The sequence below is a fragment of the Manis javanica genome, chromosome 1, assembly GCF_040802235.1.
Source record: "Manis javanica isolate MJ-LG chromosome 1, MJ_LKY, whole genome shotgun sequence".
Classification (NCBI taxonomy): Eukaryota; Metazoa; Chordata; class Mammalia; order Pholidota; family Manidae; genus Manis; species Manis javanica.
In genome coordinates this window covers 93,571,168-93,594,458 of record NC_133156.1, presented here as the reverse complement: position 1 = coordinate 93,594,458, position 23,291 = coordinate 93,571,168, and the positions used below count along the sequence as shown (strand labels likewise).

The 23,291-nt window shown below is 35.9% G+C and overlaps 1 protein-coding gene across 1 annotated transcript in view; it reads right to left on the bottom strand.

Moving 5' to 3' along the window:
- ANKRD31 (ankyrin repeat domain 31) overlaps positions 1-23,291 on the bottom strand; it is a 173,190-nt gene that overhangs the window by 37,426 nt on the left and 112,473 nt on the right. Inside the window, exons 18-20 of the mRNA XM_037000313.2 lie at positions 17,215-17,293; positions 15,333-15,448; positions 11,189-11,276 (exon numbers count right to left, since the gene is read on the bottom strand). Of these exons, the coding sequence (XP_036856208.2) occupies positions 11,189-11,276; positions 15,333-15,448; positions 17,215-17,293 (283 nt within the window). The remainder of the gene's footprint in view (positions 1-11,188; positions 11,277-15,332; positions 15,449-17,214; positions 17,294-23,291) is intronic.

Below are 23,291 nucleotides of genomic sequence, written 5' to 3'. Positions count from 1 at the left end.
AGAAAAGTACTGAGGATCTCAGGGATGAATTCAACAAAGAGATACAAGAGCTGAAAAAGAACCACTCAGAGCTGAACAATACAGTAATTGGAAAGAAATATACAATGGAGGGAATGAACAATAGATTGCTACATGTAGAGGTGACAATAAATGAGATGGAAATTAGCGAACAGGAAAACAATGAGGCTGAGGAAAGAGAGAAAAAAAGAATCTCTAGGAATGGAAGAAGGATAAGGGAGCTGTATATTCATATAATAGGAGTACCAGAAGGAGAAGAGAGAGAGAAAAGGGTAGAAAGTCTCTTCAAGGAAATAATTCCTGAAAACTTCCCCAAACTGAGGAAGGAAATAGACACTCAGTCCTGGAAGACAGAGAGCCCTTAACAAAAGGAACCCTAGGAAGACAACACCAATACATATTATACTTGAAATGACAAAGATTAAAGATAAAGATGGTATTGAAAGAAGCTACAGACAAAAACATTTTTATTTTATTTTATTTTTTTTATGTTGGTACCATTAATATACAACCACATGAGCAACACTGTGGTTACTTGATTCCCCCCATTATCAAGTTCCCACCACATACCCCATTACAGTCACTGTCCATCAGCATAGTAAGATGTCATGGAGTCACTATTTGTCTTCTCTGTGCTATACTACCTTCTCTGTGCCCCAACCACACATTGTGTGTGCTAATTCTAATGCCTCTTATTCCTCTTCTCCCTCTCTTCTCACACACCCTCCCCAGTCCCTTTCCCCTTGGTAGTCCATTCTTGGGTTCTGTGAGTCTGATGCTATTTTGTTCCTTCAGTTTTTGCTTTGTTCTTATGAGTGAAATCATTTGGTACTTGTCTTTCTCCACTTGGCTTATTTCACTGAGCATAATACCGTCTAGCTCCATCCATGTCGTTGCAAATGGTAGGATTTGTTTTCTTCTTACGGCTGAATAATATTCCATTGTGTATATGTACCACATCTTCTTTATCCATTCATCTACTGATGGTTGGTTCCATTTTTTGGCTGTTGTAAATAGTGCTGCGATAAACATAGGGGTGCATATGTCTTTTTGAAAGTGGGATCCTGCATTCGTAGGGAAAATTCCTAGGAGTTGAATTCCTGGGTTAAATGGCATTTCTATCTTTAGTTTTTGAGGAACCTCCATACTGCTTTCCACAATGGTTAAACTATTTTACATTCCCACCACAGTGTAGGAGGGTTCCCCTTTCTCCACATCCTTGCCAATATTTGTTGTTCCTAGTCTTTTCTATATTGAGGCAAAAAATTTCTTATAAGGAAAACTCCACCAGGCTATCAGCAGACTTTTCAGCAGAAACCTTACAGGAAAGAAGAAAGTGTCATAAAATATTTAATGCACTGAGACAAAAGGACATTCAACCAAAAATCCTCAACCCAGCAAGATTATCATTGAAATGTGAAGGAGAGATGAAACATTTTGCAGATTAATGAAGGCTGAAGGAATTTATAACCACTAAACTGGCATTGTAGGATACGTTAAGGGGACTTCTGTAGATGGAAATGTTAAACCTAAATATTTTCACCAGTGAAAATAAACCCACAGTAAAGGTAGTAGACCAATTAATTACCAAGCAAGTATGAAGCTAAAAAACAAAACAAAAGTAGTAGAACTATACACAAAATCAGTCAAGGGATACACAAAAGATGCAGATTATGATATCTAATACACAAAGTGTGAAGGAGTACACAAAGTACTTTTAGATTGTTTGTGAAATACAGCAACCATCAATTCAATGTAGACTGTTACACAGTCAAGAAGCTACCTTGAACCTTATGGTAACCACAAACCTAAAGCCTATGAGAAACAAAAAATTAAATAAAAAGGAGGAATCCAATCACAATACTGAAGAATACCATCAAATAACAAGAGTATAAGAAGAAGAAAGGAACAGAGAGTAATTACAAAAACAACCATAAAACAATTAATAAAATGACAGTAAGTACAAACCTATTACTAATTACTTTAAATATAAAGACACTGAATACACTGATCAAAAGACACAGGAAGGAATATGGATAAAGAAACAAGGCCCATCTATACACTACTTACAAGACACTCATTTCAGACCTAAAGACATACACAGACTAAAAGTGAAGGGATGGAAGAGATATTTCATGCAAACAATAGGGATAAAAAAGCAGGAGTAGCAGTTATATCAGACAAAATAGATATCAAAACAAAGAAAGCAACAAGAGACAAAGAAGGACATTACATAATGATAAAGGCATCAGTCCAACAAGAGGATATAACCATTATAAATACGGACCCAACATAGGAGCACCTAAGTATATAAAACAAATATTAACAGAGTTAAGGGGGGAAATAGACCGCAACTCATTCCTAATATTAGGAGACTTTAACACAGCACTTACATCAATAGACAGATCAACCAGACAGAAAATAAATAAGGAACAAACATTAGATCAGACAGACTTAACAGATATCTACAGAACATTCCACCCAAAAGCAGCAAGATACACATTTTTCTCAAGTGTACACGGAACATCCTCTGGGATAGACCATATACTAGGCCACAAAAAGAGCCTCAATACATTCAAAAAGACTGAAATTTATCAAGCAGCTTCCCAGACCACAATGGTATGAAACTAGAAATAAATTACACAAGGAAAACAAAAAAGCCTACAAACACATGGAGACTAAACAACATGTCTCTATATAATCAATGGATCAATGAACAAATCAAAACAGAAATCAAGCAATACATGGAGATAAATGAAAACAAAATTCAGCAGTTCAAAATTTGTGGGATGCCACAAAAGTGGTTCTAAGAGGGAAATATATAGTAATACAGGCCTACCTCAAGAAACAAGAACAATCCCAAATAAATAGTCTAAAATCACAATTAAAGAAATAAGAAAAAGAAGAAAAATGAAACCCAAAATTAGTAGAAGGAGGGACACAAAGATCCGAGCAGGAAAAAAACTAGAGAAGAAAAAAACAATAGAAAAAAATCAATGAAACCAAGACCAGGTTCTTCGGGAAAACAAACAAAGTAGACAAACGCCTCGCCAGACTTATCAAGAAAAAAAAGAGAGTACACAAATAAACAACAACAGAAACGAAGAAGGAACAGTCACAATGGATACTACAGAAATACAAAGAATTATCAGAGAATACTATAAAAAATTGTATGTTCATAAATTGGACAACCTAGAAGAAATGGACAACTTCCTAAAAAAATACGACCTTCCAAGACTGACCCAGGAAGAAACAGAAAATATTAACAGACTAATTATCAGCAATGAAATCGAATTCATAATAAAAAAAACTATCAACAAACAACAGTCCAAAAGCAGATGGCTTCACAGCCAAATTCTACCAAACATTTAAGAAAGAGCCAATACCCATCCTTCTGCATCACTCTAATACCAAAACCAGACAAAGATACAAGGAAAAAAGAAATTAAGACCAATATCTCAGATGAACATTAATGCAGAAGTCCTCAACAGATTATTAGCAAAACAAAATTTAAAAATACATCAAAAGGATCATCCATCATGAACATGTGGGATTTATTCCAGGGATGCAAGGATAGTACAATATTCAAAAATCCATCAATATCTCCACCACATTAACAAAAAGAAGGATAAAAACCACATTATCATCTAAACAGATGCTGAAAAACCACTTGAAAAAATTCAACATCCATTCATGATAAAAACTCTCAACAAAATGCGTAAGAGGGTACATACCTCAACATAACAAAAGCCATATATGAAAAACTGACAGCTAACATCATAACAAGATAAGGATGTCCATTCTCACTCCTTTTATTCAACATAGTACTGGAGATCACAGCCATGGCAATATGATAAGATAAAGACATAAAAGGCACTCAAACTGGTAAGGAAGAAGCTACACTGTCACTATTTGCAGATGACATGTTATTATACACAGAAAACCCTAAAGATCCCACCAAAAATATATTAGAACTAATAACTGGATTCAGCTAAGTTGCATGATACAAAATTAATACATAAAAATCTGTTGTGTTCCTATATATTAAAAACAAACTAGCAGAAAGAGAAATCAGGAGGACAATTCTATTTACAAGTGCATCCAAAGAATAAAATACCTAGGAATAAATCTAAGAAGAAGGTGAAAGACGTTTACTCTGAAAACAATAAGACACTCATTAGACAAATTGAAGAAGATACCAATAAATAGAAATCTATAACATGCTCATGAATAGGAAGAATCAATATTGTCAAAATGGCCATCCTGCTGAAAGCAATTTAAAGTTTCAATGCAATCCCTATCAAAATACAAACAGCATTTTCCAATCAGCAGAACAAATAGTTCTAACATTCATATGGAACTGAATAGCCAAAGCAATTCTGAGAGGGAACAAAGCTGGAGGGGGATTATGCTCTCCCTGACTTCAAGCTCTACTACAACGCTATAGTAATCAGAACAGTTTGGTACTGGCACAAGAACAGACCCATAGATCAATAGAACAGAATAGACAGCATATATGATTAATTAATATAAGATAAAGGAGCCATGGATATATACAATAGGGAAAAGACAGCTTCTACAATTACTAGTGTTGGGAAAAATGGAGAGCTACATGCAAGAGAATGAAACTACATTACTGTCTAACCCCATACACAAAGGTAAACTCAAAATGGATCAAAGACCTGAATGTAAGACATGAAACCATAAAACTCTTAGAAGAGACCATAGGCAAAAATCTCTTCAACATAAATATGAGCAATTTTTTCCTGGACTCATCTCCTTGGACAAAGGAAACAAAGTAAAAACTGAACAAGTGGGACTACATCAAACTAAAAATATTCTGTACAGCAAAAGGAAACCATCAGCAAAACAAAAAGGCAACCTAAAGTATGGAAGAATATATTCATTAATGATTTATCCAATAAGGGAATAACATCCAAAATATGTAAAGAACTCATACACCTCAACACCAAAAAAACCAACCCAATTAAAAAATGGGCAGAGGACCTAAACAGACACTTCTCCAAAGAAATATAGATGTCCAACCAGCACATGAAAGTTGCTCCATATCACTAATAACCAGGGAAATTCAAATGAAAACCACAATGAGATATCACCTTACACCAGTCAGAAAGGCCACTACTCAAAAGACAAGAACTAACAAGTGTTGGCAAGGATGTCAGGAAATGGGAACCCTCCTATACTGTTGGTACGAATGTAAATTGGCATAACCACTGTGGAAAGCAGTATGGTGGTTCCTCAAAAAACTAAAAATAGAAATACCATATGACCCAGTAATTCTACTTCCAGGAATTTACCTGAAGAAAGAAAAATCCCTGATTTGGAAAGACACAGACACCCCTATGTTTATCTCCACATTATCTGCAATAGCCAAAATACAGAAACAACCAAAGTGTCCATCAATAGATGAAAAGATAAAGAAGTTGTGGCATACATATATACATACATATATATATACACACACACAAAATACACACACACACACACACACACACACACACACAATGGAATATTATGCACCCATAAAAAAGAAAGTAATCCTGCCATTTGTGACAACATGGATGGACCTACAGGGTATTATACTAAGTGAAATAAGCCAGGGAGGAAATGACAAATACAATGTGATTTTACTTATTTGTGCAATATAAAACAAAGCAAAACAGAGTGAACAAAAAACAGTAGACTCATAGATGCTGAGATGTAACTGGTGGTTAACATAGGGGAAGGGTTGAGGTAAGTGGGTAGAGAGTGTGAGGGGAATAAACGGGCCTAAAAATTCTCAATTATAATGTAAGCTGGCCACAGGGATGGTAGCACAGCATGGAAAATGCAGTCAATGATTACATAACATTTTTCTATGTTTACACAGTAACCCCTAATTGGGTGAGGATTTAATAATATGAGTAACTATTGAACCACTATGCTGTATATTTAAAAAAACATAAGATTGTGTATCAATGCAACACAAAGAAATGAAAGGCATCCAGATTGGTAAGGAAGAAGTTAAACTGTCACTGCAGATGACATGGTATTGTACATAAAAGACCTAAAGAATCTACTCTAAAACTACTAGAACTAATATCTCAATTCAGCAAAGTTGCAGGATACAAAATTAATACACAGAAATCTGTGGCATTCCAATACACTAATGATGACCTAGCAGAAAGAGAAATCAGGAAAACAATTTCATTTACAATTGCTTCTAAAAGAATAAAATACCTAGGAATAAACCTAACTAAGGAAGTAAAAGACCTATACCCTGAAAACTACAAGATACTCATGAGAGAAACTAAAGAAGACACCAATAAATGGAAATACATCCCATGCTCATGGATAGGAAGAATTAATATTGTCAAAATGACCATCCTACCTAAAGCAATCTACAGATTCAATGGAATTCCTATCAAATGATCAACATTCTTCAATAAACTAGAACAAATAGTTCTAAAATTCATATGGAACCACAAAAGACCCCGAAAAGCCAAAGCAATCCTGAGAAGAAAGTATTAAGCTGGGAGATTAAACTCCCAAATTTCAAGCTCTACTACAAAGCCACAGCAATCAAGACAATTTGGTACTGGCAAGAGAACAGACCCATAGATCAATGGAATAGAATAGAGAGCCCAGATATAAACCCAAGCATATATGGCCAATTACTATATGATAAAAGAGCCATGGACATACAATGGGGAAATGACAGCCTCTTCAACAACTGGTGCTGGCAAACCTGGACAGCTACATATAAGAGAATGAAACTGAATTATGGTCTAACTCCATACACAAAGTAAACTCAAAATGGATCAAAGACCTGAGTGTAAGTCAGGAAATCATAAAGCTCTTAGAAGAAAACATAGGCAAAAATATTTGAATATAAACATGAGTGAATTCTTCCTGAACACATCTCCTTGGGCAAGAGAAACAAAAGCAAAAATGAACAAATGGGACTAGAGCAAACTAAAAAGCTTCTGTACAGCAAAGGACACCATCAGCAGAACAAAGAGGCATCCTACAGTATGGGAAAATATTTTCATAAATGACATATCTGATAAGGGGTTAACATCCAAAATATATAAAGAACTCACACACTCAAACACCCAAAAAACAAATAAACCAATTAAAAAATGGGCAGAGGAGCTGAACAGACACTTCTCCAAAGAAGAAATTCAGGTGGCCAACAGACATATGAAAAGATGCTCCACATCTTTTGCAAATGCAAATTGAAGCCACAATGAGATATCACCTCACACCAGTTAGGATGACCAACATCCAAAAGACAAGGGACAACAAATGCTGGCAAGGATGTGGAAAAAGAGGAACCCTCCTACACTGCTGATGGGAATAAATTAGTTCAACCATTGTGGAAAGCAATATGGAGGTCCCTTAAAAAACTAAAAATAGAAATAACATTTGACCCAGGAATTCCACTCCTAGGAATTTACCCAAAGAAAACAAGATCCTAGATTCAAAAAGACATATGCATCTCTATGTTTATCATAGCACCATTTACAATAGCCAAGATATGGAAGCAACCTAAGTGTCCATCAGTAGATTAATGGACAAAGAAGACTTGGTACATATACACAATGGTATATTATTCAGTCAGAAGAAGAAAACAAATCCTATCAGTTTTAACAACATGGAGAGAGCTGTAGGGTATGCTCAGTGAAATAAGCCAGGCAGAGAAAGACAAGTAGTAAATGTTTCATTCATTTGTGGAGTGTAACATAGCAAAACTGAAGGAACAAAACAGCAGCAGACTCACAGACTCCAAGAAGGGACTAGTGGTTACCAAACAGAAAGGGGTTAAGGGAGAAGGGAATTAAGGGGTATTATTTTTAGCACACATAATGTAGGGGGGGCATGGGGAAGGCAGTATAGCACAAAGACAAGTAGTGACTCTATAGCATCTTATTATGCTGATGGACAGTGACTGCAATGGGATGTTTGGGGGGAACTTGATAATATGGCTGAATGTAGTAACTACAATGTTGCTCATGTGAAACCTTCATATGATTGTATATAAAAGACACCTTAATAAGCAAACAAATAATTAATTAATTAATTTTAAAAAAGATTGTATATCAATGATACTTCAATAAAAAATACTGCCAAGGAAGGGCATAACATGATAACTTTGAAAAAAAAAACATTACCATAGTAACCCAGAAGATCTGTTTCTGCAAGAAAGGATATATGGTTACTTTACATGTAACTTGATAGTATATACTTATCAAAGAGGCAACATTAAATTAATCAACGGTATTTTAGAAAGAACCTAGAAATTGTCCTAAGTGTGTAAAATTTTAATATATGATAAATAAGGCATTGTCAAACAATGAGAAGAAGAGGAATTATTCAACAAATAAGAGTGGGCAAAAGTGGTAGAATATGAGGAGACAACCCTATTCTATCCTTATCTTATACCATATGTAGAAAAGAGATTTCAAGTAAGTTTTAGAGTTAAAATGCTTAGGAAAAAACAACACAAAGCATTTAAAATGAAGATTTTTCTGCCTTAATTCAGATGAGACACTGAAGATTATCTGATATCAAAGTGAATGCAAGATGTCTATAAGAAAAATTTACAAAGAAATGTACAAAATGGAATTCATTACTCTTGGATTCCCCAGTCAGATAAAAGATAAAAAAGGTGTCAGAATATGGAGATGGTGAATTTGTAAAGATATTTCTTTAGAGAGCTTTTGCCTGACTGGGTGGAATTTTCACTCTGAGCAGCAAAACTGAGAGGTGAGGGGTTTCTAATCTTTACCTCAAGCGTAACTCTGACAGTTGAGAAAGCAATGTTATGTTGACGTGGTAATGGACCCATATCTGGCTTCCTCCTTGAACTTCTAGAAGCCAGACCCTGAGGAGCAAGGAGCTTCCACAGCAGGGTAAAGGGAAAGTTGCTGCTGTGCTGGGAATTAACTATCCTCCCTTCTAACAGTGGACCCAAGGTGCCAGGATCCTGAAGACGTGGTGTGGAGCCTCCCTGTGATCCTGCCTATGAGGGCTTCTGCCTGAGATTGAGAGTCTATATAGGGTAGACCACCAAAAAGAAAAAAAACAGCAGCTGAGAGGACACTGAGAGGGGCCAGGGAAAGGAAAACGTGCACTGCCTTTGACACATCACAGCTGCATCACATGCAGAAGTTTCAGAAGCACCTCAGAAAACTATTCTGAAAAGACTGTTTTAAACACCTGCTAAAGAGCAACGGAGCCAATCAGTCACTAGCCAAGAACTCTCGAGTCCCATGGCCTGCCTTCTCTCTCCTCCCTCAAAGAGGCAGTGAGACAAAAATAAAAGGATCATGATTAGTCAATATATTGGTTATAATACAATAAAATGAAATTACAAAGCTTGGGACTGGGGAGGAGAGAAAAGTTTCTAATCTTAGAAGCATTAAAAGACATATTAAAGGAAAAAGAATGAAACACTTTACTGCAGAGAATCTGAAATGCATGTATTTAAGTACAAACTAACACATATTACAAGTAAAAGGACAGTTGAGTGGCTGAAAAAATATTTGTAGCAGTCATAGTAGAAAAGGAATCAATAACTTGATTTTGTTATATGGCTCCAATTTATTAACAGAGAAACAAACAGTCAATTCACAAAACAGGAAATAAAACTAGTGAAAAACCCCACTGATAATCAATAAGGCAACCAAAATATAAGGCACATTTTTCTTATTAAACTAGTGAAATTATTTAAATGAAAATATTGATACTATTAGTGATATTAAGAAAACATACTGTGTTGGTGAAGTACAAATTAATATGTAATATTTTAGGAAATCAATTTACCAATTAGCAGATTTTAAAATGCATATAGTTTTTATCCAGAAGTTCTAATTCTGTTAATCTTTCCTAAGAAGATAATTCTAAATTCAGAAAAAGCTATGTACTGGTATATAGCAAAAAGTTAAGTAAATCATTAAACATTTGTTAAAGAGAATACTGTGTAACCACTAACAGTGGTTACAGGAAAAAAGAATGTAAAAATAGCACATCTAGCAAGATCCCAACCCTTCACAACAATTTTATTGAGGTACAATTGTGTAGCTATGTTTTTGGAAAAAAAAAAGGAAACAATATATCAAAATGTCATGGTGGGACAGTAGGTAATCTTAGCATATTTTTTTCTTTATTTTTTTGAAGTGTATGTGCCTTTTATAATGAAAAATTTATAAACTAGGAAAATTCATCTTAGATACATATTATAAATTCCAAATAAAATATATACATTTGTTTGGGGGTAAATTATTTTATATTATTTTCCTTAAAACATACATGTACCATGTGTTACATCAGGATGAAACACAGAACTGGTATAATTTTAAAGAAAATTATTTTTTTAAAAAGCAAGAGTTAGGACAAGAGATGAACTAATAGTATCCTGCTGAGCATAAGGTTTATGAGGTACTTTATATTACCTATTGGGTAGCTACTTTAAACATTCAGGTCTGAATTTATCAGAAGTTAATTTCTATCTTGTAAATCATAACTTATTAAGAAAACACAGCTGTGACCTATCAAAGGCTTGTTAATATTCACTGAAGTTTTGAAATTAAGATTATTGGGTCACGGATCAGAGTTGAATTTATTATTTTGAATCACTGGCGTTTCATAAACAGGATGACATCTATACAGTAAGACATTCACTGGGTGGAAGACATCTGTACAGTAAGACATTCACTTGGTATGTCTGCCCATCTGAAAGGTGTGAAGATTTGCTTTGCTTGTGTCACCACTGCACATTCCTTTTCTGATCTGTTTTTAAGGGTTACCATAGCTGGGTGAACTAAAAGCTAAAGAGGAATATAATCTTACCTCTTAGTCACTATCTTATGCTTTGCTGTATCTAAACATATCACCAATTGTGGCTTATCTCTGATCATGGATCTGAGTGTCTCTCAAATTACTCATGCTATACCTTCAGTCTAGAAACATTTTTATCAACAATCACAGAAACTACTGGTTTGCACCCCAGATTTCTAATGCTCATTCCTGGCACTTCACTCCCACATAAAAAAAGTCCACTTTTTCAGCCAGTGAACTTCAAAATAAACATGTACCTTAAGAAGATGAGGTAGCAATGACCTTGGGTGTCTGAAATAATCAAACTTGAGGATGAATCCATATTTACCTGCATTTTCAGGGGTTCTTATTTCAAACTGTAACAAATTTTCTTGTTCTTCTTCTATAGCTTGTAGAACAGCACTGACAGTCTGATGCTATAAGATGAAAATATTAAAAACTTCATTATAAGAGAATAGATGTTTCTGATATGCAATTGACAAATGCACAGTTAAAATGCTAAAGGAAGTGCTGCTAAAAAATGCTTTCCCTTTATGTTCACAATTTTCATGCTTTGTTTAACCTTAACTGTGTAAGTGTTGCATACTTGGGACAAAAGTAAACTTGAATATCTTGACTATGTAGCAGATCTACTCTTGGAAAATAGAAAATAAGAGTAGCAACCATATATAGAATCATAATTTCTCACCAACTTGTTATAATTATAGGTATAAGAGAAAAAAACTCAGCACATAATATTTAGAGACCACATATATGCAACAAGTTCACTTTAAGTCTTTATGACTACCATTGCATGCTATTAAAATCTCACACAAACTCTCAGAAGTACAAAACACTATTCTCTCAAAAACTCACAAAGGCAAATTCAGACCACATTTTTATGTTCTTGTCTGTACTGACTGTCCTGTCTGGAATGCCTTCAATTTACTTTGCCCAGATCCTTCTCTTTCTCATAAAAGGTGGAATTGTGGAGTGGACTCTGGAACCAGAGCACCTTGATGTGAATTCTGGCTCCATCTCTTCCTAGGTGGGTGACTCCAGCAAATTATATTCTCTGCTTGCCTGAATTGGGTAACACAGGTAAAATGCTTAGGCTAGTGAGAGCACAACAAATAGTGCTTATTGTTATAAAATCCATCTTATTCATACACAAACCTCTGACTAATCTAATCCAAATTGATTTTGCCTTTCTCAGAATAACTTAAAAATTTAGTGCTATATAATCTGTACAATGTCTTATACGTTGTATTTTTTCAAGACAATGAGATCTTGTAGGCAGGAGCCTGTTTTTTTTATTCGTGTATGGTTTCCACACTGTTGAATATATCGTTCTTGCCCAATAAATGGTAACTAATGAATTGACTCATATTATCTATCCCTTAATACAGTCTCAATATATATTTACTTTAGAAACATGTAGGTCCTCAAGTCTTCTGAAGTACACTGCTCTGAAATTTTACTTTGGTGCCCACAAGTGATATGAAAATGCACATAATAAAACTATCTCATTATGTGGGAAATATCACTGCTGTCATTTATGCAATGCATCAAGGCAAAACTATAAAATATAAATATGCAAAACAAACAAAATGAGGTTTGTCTCTTTACATTAAATGGCTATGGTTACAAACTGTGCCTATGGTTACAAAGGTCTGAATTTGTGCCCAGGCCAAACCTCTACCTGCAGCCTAGGATAAAGAAAACATCTCTTGGTGCTCACTTTCCTTACTGTTTTGCCTCATTTTATGGATGCACTTAGTCCAGGCCACAATGGGCCATAACCTTTTCCTACACACCAGCTCCACCTTCCACCATGGAGGGTCCAGTATATCCTTCCCTCTGAGACCCCCTTCTTTGTCCTTCATTACTGCTTGTTTATCTTGAAAAAAAAAAATCCTAACCTAGGATCTACCTATAAGCAGTTTTGGACAGTGTAAAGCTTTACTATGATTTTATTCCAAATCTGCTATTTTTACCATAGCAGAATCATCTTTTCCTCTGAAATCTCTTTTACCATTTTGCACAATATAGTACAATAGCACAGTGGCTCTGAAGCCATATTGCTTGGTATCTGATTCTGGCATTGCTACTTAATACAAATGTAATTTTGGATTAAGTTATTTTAAACTCTCTTACTTTAGTTTCCTCATCTGTAATGAGGAAGGTAATGATAATAACAGAACCTACCTAGAAGGGTTATTACGAGGACTAAATTAGTTAATATAATGCCTTGAGAGGAGAGCTTGCCATATAATAAGTACTCAGTAAATGCCGGTTACTTATTATTAGTGTTAGTCTTACTTCTGTACAAGGATAGAGGAGGAAGCTGCCTACATTCTGCAATCCAAAGGCCTTACAAGATAACAACAAACTAAAATCATCTCATTTTCTTTGTATCTGGCCACAGAATCACCCCCATCCCTAATTTGGCTTGAAATTCCCAACACTCAAAAATAATTTTACTTCTACAAAAGACAAACCCTTAATGACTTTGAAGTCCTTTTATTTCTTTTGAGTTTTTCTTTTTTCCCTTTTTAAAAAAAATTGGTTGTCTTTAGACTTCTCTATCTCCATGACATTTTCTCTACGGTTTGGCATCTAAAATGATATACATTATTCCTGAAGCAAATCTCCACAAAGTTAATAACAATAGGTGGTTTTTCCATAATGTTCTAATCTTTACATGAAAATATATCTTAAAGATGTTTATGGTCAATATGGTAGGCTGAGCTGATACAGAAGAAAGTCTGCCTACTCCAAACCCATGGAAACACTGGACAAAGAGTACAATAATCTTCAAACACACACACACACAGAGCTAAGAATGGAAAAAGTGGGAAATTCTCTGGTGCCAGAAATGAAACTAGTAGTGAGGGACTTGGAATAAACATAGGTATTAGGGGCTTGGTTTTTAACGCCCATAAAGGAACAGGATATAAGGTCTCAGGCCCACATGAAGAGAGATATTAGAATGGGGTCCCTACATAATGCTAGTGACCTGAAGTGAGTTCCTTTAGGTTAAATAAGGATTAGAAAAACTTGTCACCCAACCAAGGCCTTGGGTAGAAAATTAGAGACCCAAGTGCATGCCATACATTATAAGAACTAAATTTATGTAATCATGTTATCATGAGAAAGAGGAAGAAACTTTAAAATTTCTTTTAAAATGTTTGGAAAGTTATTTTAAATACTACCAATATTACAAGGCAAGAACAGAAGTGTCTTTTTGTTTTGTTTTATTTTTTAAAAGACAAATTTGAAAAGGAGACAGACATTTTAGAAATAAAAAAAAGTCATTGAAATTAAAGACTCGGTGTGTAAGTTAAATAGATTAGAAATATTTGAGGAAAGAAATAATGAATTGGAAGAGAGATCAAAGGGTAGCACCTAGTGTGTGGAGAGTTAAAGAGATGGAAAGTATGAGAAAGATATTAAGAGAGATGGAAATTTACCTAACAGGCATCTAAATAGGAGTTCCAAAAAAGGAGAATCTGAGAATGGAGGAGAAGTAATTTTCAAAGATACAAGAGCTGAGGGTTTCCAGAATACAAATAAGAAATGTGTCTTCAGGTTAAATGAGTATGTCTAGTCCTGAGTATAATTTTAAAAAACACATCTACATTTTAGACCAACTGTAGAACATAAAGGACAGAGGAAAATCTCAAAAGCTGCAAGATCAAAAGACAGATTATCTACAAGGGAATGAAAACTATATTGACAGCAGACTTTTCATCCATTACAACAGATACCAGGAAACAAAATAAAATATTTTAAAATTGCTGAGGCAAGCAACTTAGTTGGATTAACATTTAAAATATTCAAAGTAAAAATTAGTTGATGAATCATAGTTTAGATTTAATGAATGACATTTCCCCCCTCTACTAAGTATGTAAGAGAAGTCTAATCAACATACATGATCTTATTCATGAATAGTATTTCATTGAGGATCTACTTTGCTTAAGTTAGTACCTAGCAAGCTTTGTGCTTTTACCAAATTATGAATATCCATTTATCAATTGATAGATCTTATTAAGCAACTACTGCATTATTTTTGCAAAAACATAGCCTTACATAAGGGGTTTCACATATAGCAAACATTGTAAACCATGTGAGACCCGGCCTGGCTAGACTGGGTTGCTTTCCTCTTCTTTGCCTGGGTTCCAGGGTCTTTTCTACCTAGTATATATCTAGACACTTTTGGGGGGCAGGTGAGTGAAAACACACTATAACTGTGGCAGTGTCTATGAGACAAAAGTGGCCAAAGAACCCAACCTAGGTGTAAAGGATAGTAGCTAATCTACTTCTGTATTCAATGCAGACAATTGAGCTGTATTATCTTTTTGTGACAAAAACCATTTTCAACCAGTACATCCCCAAAAAATGTAAAGAGTGCTGCTCATAGCCAACAGTTGGCTGGCCCAAAGAATGGCATTTTCTAGGCTGAAGAAAGAAAGAATTTCAACTTCACTCACCACAGGAAGGCTTTCTCTTATTTTTCCTTGGTGTAAAAGAGAAGGTGGATCAACAGTTCTGCAGTCATCACAAGAACACTCCTTACGTTTTTTTGGTTGGACAGCAGGAATTTTTACTTTAAAAAATAAAATTAGAAAATACAGTAAGAATGTGCAAAACTTTAGCTTCATGTTATTAACTGTATTGGTTACAGGAATGGGAAAGATAAATTAAATCTAGACCTATTATAATACCTTAATGCTGGTCAGCACCTTATCATTCATTATTGTCATCATTTATGGACTAATTACAGCTAACATGTACTGAATACTTATCATATGCTAGATATCAAACTCTTTCCCTGAACTATCTTATTTAATCTTTATTTGAGTCTGTGAGGTAGGTAGTTTATTATACCCATTTTATAGAAGAGGAAAGTGAAGTATAGAGGGATTCAGGAAGCTGCCTAATGTCACAGAGCTACTACTGAAACAAGACCTGACTCCAAAGTTCATGCTCTTAACACTATGACTATGACTCATTGTCTCTGTGAGGTCTCTCTGACCCTTCTCCCATTCTGGATACCCTTTCTCCATAACTATTGTACCTTATACCACTCCTTCCTGGGTACCTGACCAAGGAAACATATATATAAGAAACAACAGACAAGTAGGAATGGATAAAGCACTTTGTAATAGAGCACCCAGTAACTCCAAATATGGCCATGGAAAAGAAGAGAGACATGGTTGGGGCTCTAAGGCAGGCCCTGATCCATTGGACCTTCTATATGGTAGCAATGAAAATAGGAAACTTGTCTTCACCTTGACCTCATGTGATATAGCTCACTAGCAAAATATGGCATAATGATTATCCTTGGCTCTGATCAATCATATCAGTAATGATTTCTCCCTTGAAAATCAACAGTTGGTAAGGGCAGTGGTAAGCTGGGGAAAAGTATGTGACAGGGATTCTCTTAACCAATATTCTCCCTCATGGAGAGAAAGGGCAGGTATGTTCCTGGGATTCTTCTTCTATGACGTAAGGCTCAAACTGAACAGAAAAGGAAGGAGGGAATTGTCCTACTAAATTGTGTTTAACTGCCTGTTTTCTGGTTGCTCTCCCTGTAAGACTGGAAGCTCCTCTTGGGCAAGTGCCTGGTTTACTTGGTAGGTGCTCAACAAAAGTATGTTTTCTAAATTATTCACTAAATGCTCATTTCTTATGGGTAGTTTCTTATGTTATTTAAATGTAAACTATCACTAAAAACTGGTTGATACAATTTTGCATAGCTGTACATTCCTTTGAAATATCCCTTTCATTATATTTATATACACAGATATGTATAAAAGTACAATAATTTGCTTAACAAATTCATATTCTAGCACTAGAGTATTAGGGTCTTTAAAAGTTGGCATCACTCCAACTTTTATACGGATCATTACAAACGTTGTAGTGATGGAATCTTAGTTGCAAAGACTTTAGTATAATGTCAACCTTTTTCAGCCCAAAACAGGTAAACCAATCTGCATAGTTTCAGTAATCTATCCTGGACCTATGTTAAGGAGATTAATATTTGTTTAATGAATAAGATGGGCTTCATTTCAACATGTAACTCCAATCCAACAGAATCATATGATCTATAAATTAAACCAAATTTGGACATGTTAATTTCTAAAAATAAATAATTCAAGAGGTTAATAAACATATAAAACATCAATCCCCAGTTATGAAACAATTTATACTACAAATCTGAAGATTTTATTTTTCTATGCAGAGGTATACACCTGTATGAAACAGCAAGCAATCCTGACACACATACCAGTGACTATAAATTTACTCTCATCTCTATCATTAGTCTCAACAGCACCATATCATTTTAGCAGCTCTTTCATTTTTCATCACCTGCTTCATCCAAAGCAGTCTTCTTCCTTTGATCCTTTTGATTAGGGTTTGCTCCATGTTGTAGTAGAATCTCAGCTGCCTAGAAGGCATTTTTCCAAAGTTATCTCTATAGATACCTAAGACCAGTAACTTGCTTTCTTTATAAGACACCACTACCAAGTATTAAAAGTTATCAAAAAAAGTTTCAAACCCTGGCCAAGAAAATGATTAAATTTGATATGACAACTATAAATTGATCCACTGATTTGGCCTGATCTGTCCTCACAGGAGAACAAAACATAATGACATGAAAGTACCAGATATGCTGCCTTCATTGCAGTTAAGAGGCAGATACAGGTAGACTGACGTGCAGAAGGAATTATTCTCTTTAATAGGGCCCTTTGTTCTCCTCCAACCTGCTGGAGGATGGGCTGAAGGGAACAAGAATTACTTCAGGACTATATTATAAATTGTATTGTAAATTGCCATTAGACATAGTTGAATAAAGATCTATTTGGACTATATTTCAGGTGTTACTTGTTTAGGAGCTTTTATGAGGAAGGCTGGGAACCCAATATCCATTATAATACTGTCTATGCAAATATGTTATGTGTCCAAAGTAACTGACTTATATTCACAGAATGTTACAGATAAAAAGAAACTGAGAAATAATCTACTCTATCCCCATCACTTTATGGAAGAAGAAAAGAGGTCAAAGAGATTGTGACATTTTGGTGGTGGGGGGAGGAGGGGAAAGTTTCTACTATAAGGTTTCTCTCAGTAACTCAAAGCTGTGTATTAGAGGTTTGTAATTGATCAAAGTTAAAGATGGTTTATTAATTAACTTGTCATAAATTTAGTGAAAAATAGTGACTCTCTCTGAATGAGGCAAGCAACTCAAACCACTGAAAAACCTTTTGATGAGTGGATAGATGGTCAGGATTTTATTAAAATAAAAATATGCTATTGCTAGTAGCTTTTCTTTTTCGGCTTATGTCTAGGAGAAGGAGAGAAATTTAGAAGGAAATAGGCCAGCAGAAATTATAACAGTAGCTCCTTATTTGTTCCATTACCCTAAAGTTAGCACAGCATAAAGAAAAACACATTTGTTTTAAAGGATACAAAACTCATTTCTGCTACTTACCAGCTACGTTCTTGAGCAAGTTACTTACCATCTGAACCTCATTTTTATTACCTATGTGTACTAAATGTGAGCTCTTACAAAATATCTGGCACATAATCCATGGGCTCTTAATGAAACTACGGCCCTAAACCTCTCTTTTCTTTAGATGGGTGAAAAGACCAATTGAGGTAACAAGAGACAGTAAATAATGGAATATGAGTAAAGTCTTCTGAAAAGATGTTGGATGAAAATTTAGCAAAGTTTGATTAAAGGTGTTTTGTTTTGTTTCTTTAAAATTGGGTGAGCAGTGCCCCTCAATCCAGTAGTTTCTAAACCTGCATGATCAGCAAAGCTACCTGTGGAATTATTTAAAAATACAAATTCCTTAGACCATCTTTCCAATACTATATTGGGGAGAGAGAAAGCTCTTTTTGGAAAAGGAAACGTTTCTAGATTCTAAAAAACTTATGTCATATTAATAATGACTATTCTGCCTGTGTGTTAAGATGAGTTCTTTTTCAGGCCTTGTCCTCTAATATATTAACATGGATTCATTTAATGTATTAGTTTGCAAGACATATCAAACTCAGCTCCAAGGAAATGATTCCAATGAACAAATGTTTTTCAACAATATTCGTTCATGGAAAATGCCTAAGAAAATAGCAACAGGGGCCACAAAGCATTAAATAGGAAAGGCTAAAGCCTATAAGGCTTTAATGGGAAAGGCACAAAAATTCTCAATTATAATGCAAGGAAAGAGTACAGGGGAATATGATGAGATGGACCTGAGGAACAAAGTGCTTGGCAAAAATCAGGTGACCAAGAAATAGGCCACTTGCCTGTTAAAAAAAAATCAGCTTTACTGAAGTAATAACTACTACCATCATGATTTAGAAACATTCCATCATCACAAAAAAATCCACTATGTCTCTGTATTCAATGTCTTTCCATTACCTTTGGCCCTTTGAATTCAGTGATCTGCTTCAATCACTCACTATAAATTCTGCCTTCTATAGAATTTCATATGAATGGAATCATATAGTCCTCTGTGTCTGGTTTTGAATTAGCATGATGCTTTTGAGATTCATCCATATTGTACTTGCTAACTAGTGTAAGAACAGTGTGTATTGAAATGCAAATCAAAACTACAATGAGATATAACCTCATATCAGCCAGAATGGCCCCTATCCCAAAGACAAGAAACAAATGTTGGCAAGGATGTAGAGAAATGGTAACCCTCCTGCACTGTTGGTGGAAATGTCAGTTGGTGCAGCCACTGTGGAAAGCAGTATGAAGGTTTCTTAAACAACTAAAAATAAAAATACCATTTGACCCAGTAATTCCACTTCTAGGAATTTACTCAAAGAAAACAAAATCCCTGATCCAAAAAGATATATGCAGCCTGATGTTTACTGCTGCATTATTTACAACAGCCAAGATATGGAAACAGCGTAAGTGTCCACCAATAAATGAATGGATAAAGAAGATGTGGTACATATACACAAATCCTGCCATTTGCAACATGGACAGATCTAGACAGTATTATGCTCACTGAAATAAGCCAGGTGGAGAAAGACAAATACCTTGTGATTTCACTTATTTGTGGAATATAAATACAAAGCAAAACAGAGTAAACAAAACAGCAGCAGACTCATTCATAGACAATGAGAAGGGATTGGTGGTTGCCAATGGGGAGGCATTTGGGTGGGTGGGTGGGAAGGTTGAGGGGGGATAAAGGGGACAAAAATTCTCAATCATAATATAAGTTGGTCATGGACATAGTAGTACAGCATAGAAAATATAGTCAATGATTCTGTAACATCTTCCTATGATAACAGATAGTAGCTGTAGTAGTGAGGGTGGTGATTTAATAATATGGGCAACTGTTGAACCACTGTGTTGTATGCTCAAAACTAATATAAGATTGTATACCAATTAAAAAAAATAAAAACTTAAAAAAAAAGTGTATGTAACCTTGTAAGAAAGTTCCCTTCTCCAGAGTACTTTTCTTCTTTGGAAGGACTGTTGCCCGGGCAGCTGACCTAAACCTGGGCTCAAATAAAATGCTAATAATTCTTAAGAAAAACAGAATAGGGTGTACCAATGAATAAAAGTTATACCTATTCTGTAATACATGTAGAGAAGTGTATAAGAACATGTGTAATAAACATGTCTCTAAGGAAAAAAAAAATCTGTTCCTTTTAACAATTTATTTTCCAGTTGACAGACATATGTTTTCTAGTTTTTAGCTGCTATGAATAAAAGCTACTGTGAATATTTGAATACAAATTTTTATGTAGATAAAAGGCTCTATGTCGGAGCCAAGATGGTGGTGTGAGTAAGGCAGTGGAAATCTCCTTCCAAAACCATATGTATTTTTGAAAATACAACAAAGACAACTATTCCTAAAAGACAGACCAGAAGATACAGTACAACAGCAAGGCTACATCTACATCTGCGAGAACTCAGCACCTCATGAAGGGGGTAAGATACAAGCCGTGGCATGGTGGGACCCGAGAGTGTACCCCACCCCAGCTCACCAGCGTAAGGAAAGGAGTTGGAGTGGGCAGGGAGAGGGAGCCCAGCACTGCTAAATACCCAGCCCTGGCCATCTGCACCAGAAGCACAGATACACATTGCATGGTGTGCTGGATATTAGGGAAACAGAACAGTAAAATCTGTGAGCGGGTCCCTGCAGCCGGTGCCCCTGGGACAAAAGAAAAGCGAGTACTTTTTGAAAGTCTTAAAGTGACAGGGGCCTCATAGCTGGACAGAAGCGTCCCGGCACACTCAGCCCAGAAGCTGGGAATCCCAGGGAACTTTGGGCACCCTAACCCTCTGGGAGGCAGCACAGCTCTGAGGCCCCTCATGGGGATAAACAACCTCCCGTCCATTTCCCCTCCAGCACGGCCCCGTCATAGCAGGAGAGCAGCCTGAGAGCCACGGTGCCCAGAGCAAACACCCAGAGCCTCCACCGCAGCTGCCCAGGCCAGATTCAGAGGCACCGTCAGTGCCCAGCTGCCTAGCACAAGCCGCTAGGGGTCACTGTTCTCACAGGAGAGGAAGGTGAGGAGCAAGCGAGAAGGGACTATGTTCTCCCAGCTGACACACACGCCAACTGCCTATGACTACCTCTATTGCCATGAAAAGGCAGAATTTGATCCAGACAAGAATAACCCAGAACACCCCTGAGAAGGAGCTTGGGGAGATAGATTTAACCAATCTTCCTGAAAAAGAATTCAAAATAAAGGTCATAACCATGCTGATGGAGCTGCAGAGAAATAGGCAAGAGTTAACGGATAAAGTTGGGAGGGAGAATACAGAAATAAAACAATCTCTGGAAGGACTTAAGAGCAGACTGGATGAGGTGCAAGAGGCTGTTAAAGGACTGGAAATCAGAGAACAGGAACACAGAGAAGCTGAGGCAGAGAGAGATAAAAAGATCTCCAGGAATGAAACAATATTAAGAGAATTGTGTGACCAATCCAAACAGAACAATATCTGCATTATAGGGGTACCAGAAGAAGAGAGAGAAAAAGGGATAGAAAGTGTACTTGAAGAAGTAATTGCTGAAAACTTCCCCAAACTGGGGGAGGACATAGTCTCTCAGACCACAGAAGCCAACAGAACTCCCAACAGAAGAAACCCAAGGAAGACAACACCAAGACACATAATAATAAAATGGCAAACATCAAGGACAAGGACAGAGTATTAAAGGCACCTAGAGAGACAAAAAAGGTCACCTACAAAGGAAAACCCATCAGGCTATCATCAGACTTCTCAACACAAACCTTACAGGCCAGAAGAGAATGGCACGATATATTTAATGCAATGAAACAGAAGGACCTTGAACCAAGGATACTGTATCCAGCACGATTATCATTTAAATATGAAGGAGGGATTAAACAATTCTCAGATAAGCAAAAGTTAAGAGAATTTGCCTCCCACAAACCACCTCTATAGGGTATTTTAGAGGGACTGCTCTAGATGGGAGCACTCCTAAGGCTAAATAGATGTCACCAGAGAAAATAAAATTATAGCAAAGAAAGCAGACCAACCAAATACTAACTAAAGGCAAAAAATAAAATAAACTACTCACAAAAGCAGTCAAAGGAAACATAAAAGAGCACAGAATAAAACACCTAACATACAAAGAATGAAGGAGGAAGAATAAGAAGGGAGAGAAATAGAGAATCATCAGACTGTGCTTATAATAGCTGAATAAGTGACTTAAGTTAGACAGTTAGATAGTAAGGAAGCTAACCTTGAACCTTTGGTAACCACGAATCTAAAGCCTGCAATGGCAATAAGTACATATCTTTCAATAATCACCCTAAATGTAAATGAACTGAATGCACCAATCAAAAGACACAGAGTAATAGAATGGATAAAAAAGCAAGACCCATCTATATGCTGCTTACAAGAGACCCACCTCAAACCCAAACACATACACAGACTAAAAGTCAAGAGATGGAAAAAGATATTTCATGCAAACAATAGGGAGAAAAAAGCAGGTGTTGCAGTACTAGTATCAGACAAAATAGACTTCAAAACAAAGAAAGTAACAAGAGATAAAGAAGGACATTACATGATGATAAAGAGGTCAGTCCAACAAGACAATATAACCATTATAAATATATATGCATCCAATACAGGAGCACCAACATATGTGAAACAAATACTAAAAGAATTAAAGGAGGAAATAGAATGCAATGCATTCATTTTAGGAGACACACCACTCACTCCAAAGGACAGATCCACCAGACAGAAAATAAGTAAGGATACAGAGGCACTGAACAACACACTTGAACAGATGGACCTCACAGACATCTATAGAACTCTACACCCAAAAGCAGCAGGACACATATTCTTCTCAAGTGCACATGAAACACTTTCCAGAACACACCACATACTAGGCCACAGAAAGAGTCTCAGTAAATTCAAAAAGATTAAAATTCTACCAACCGACTTCTAG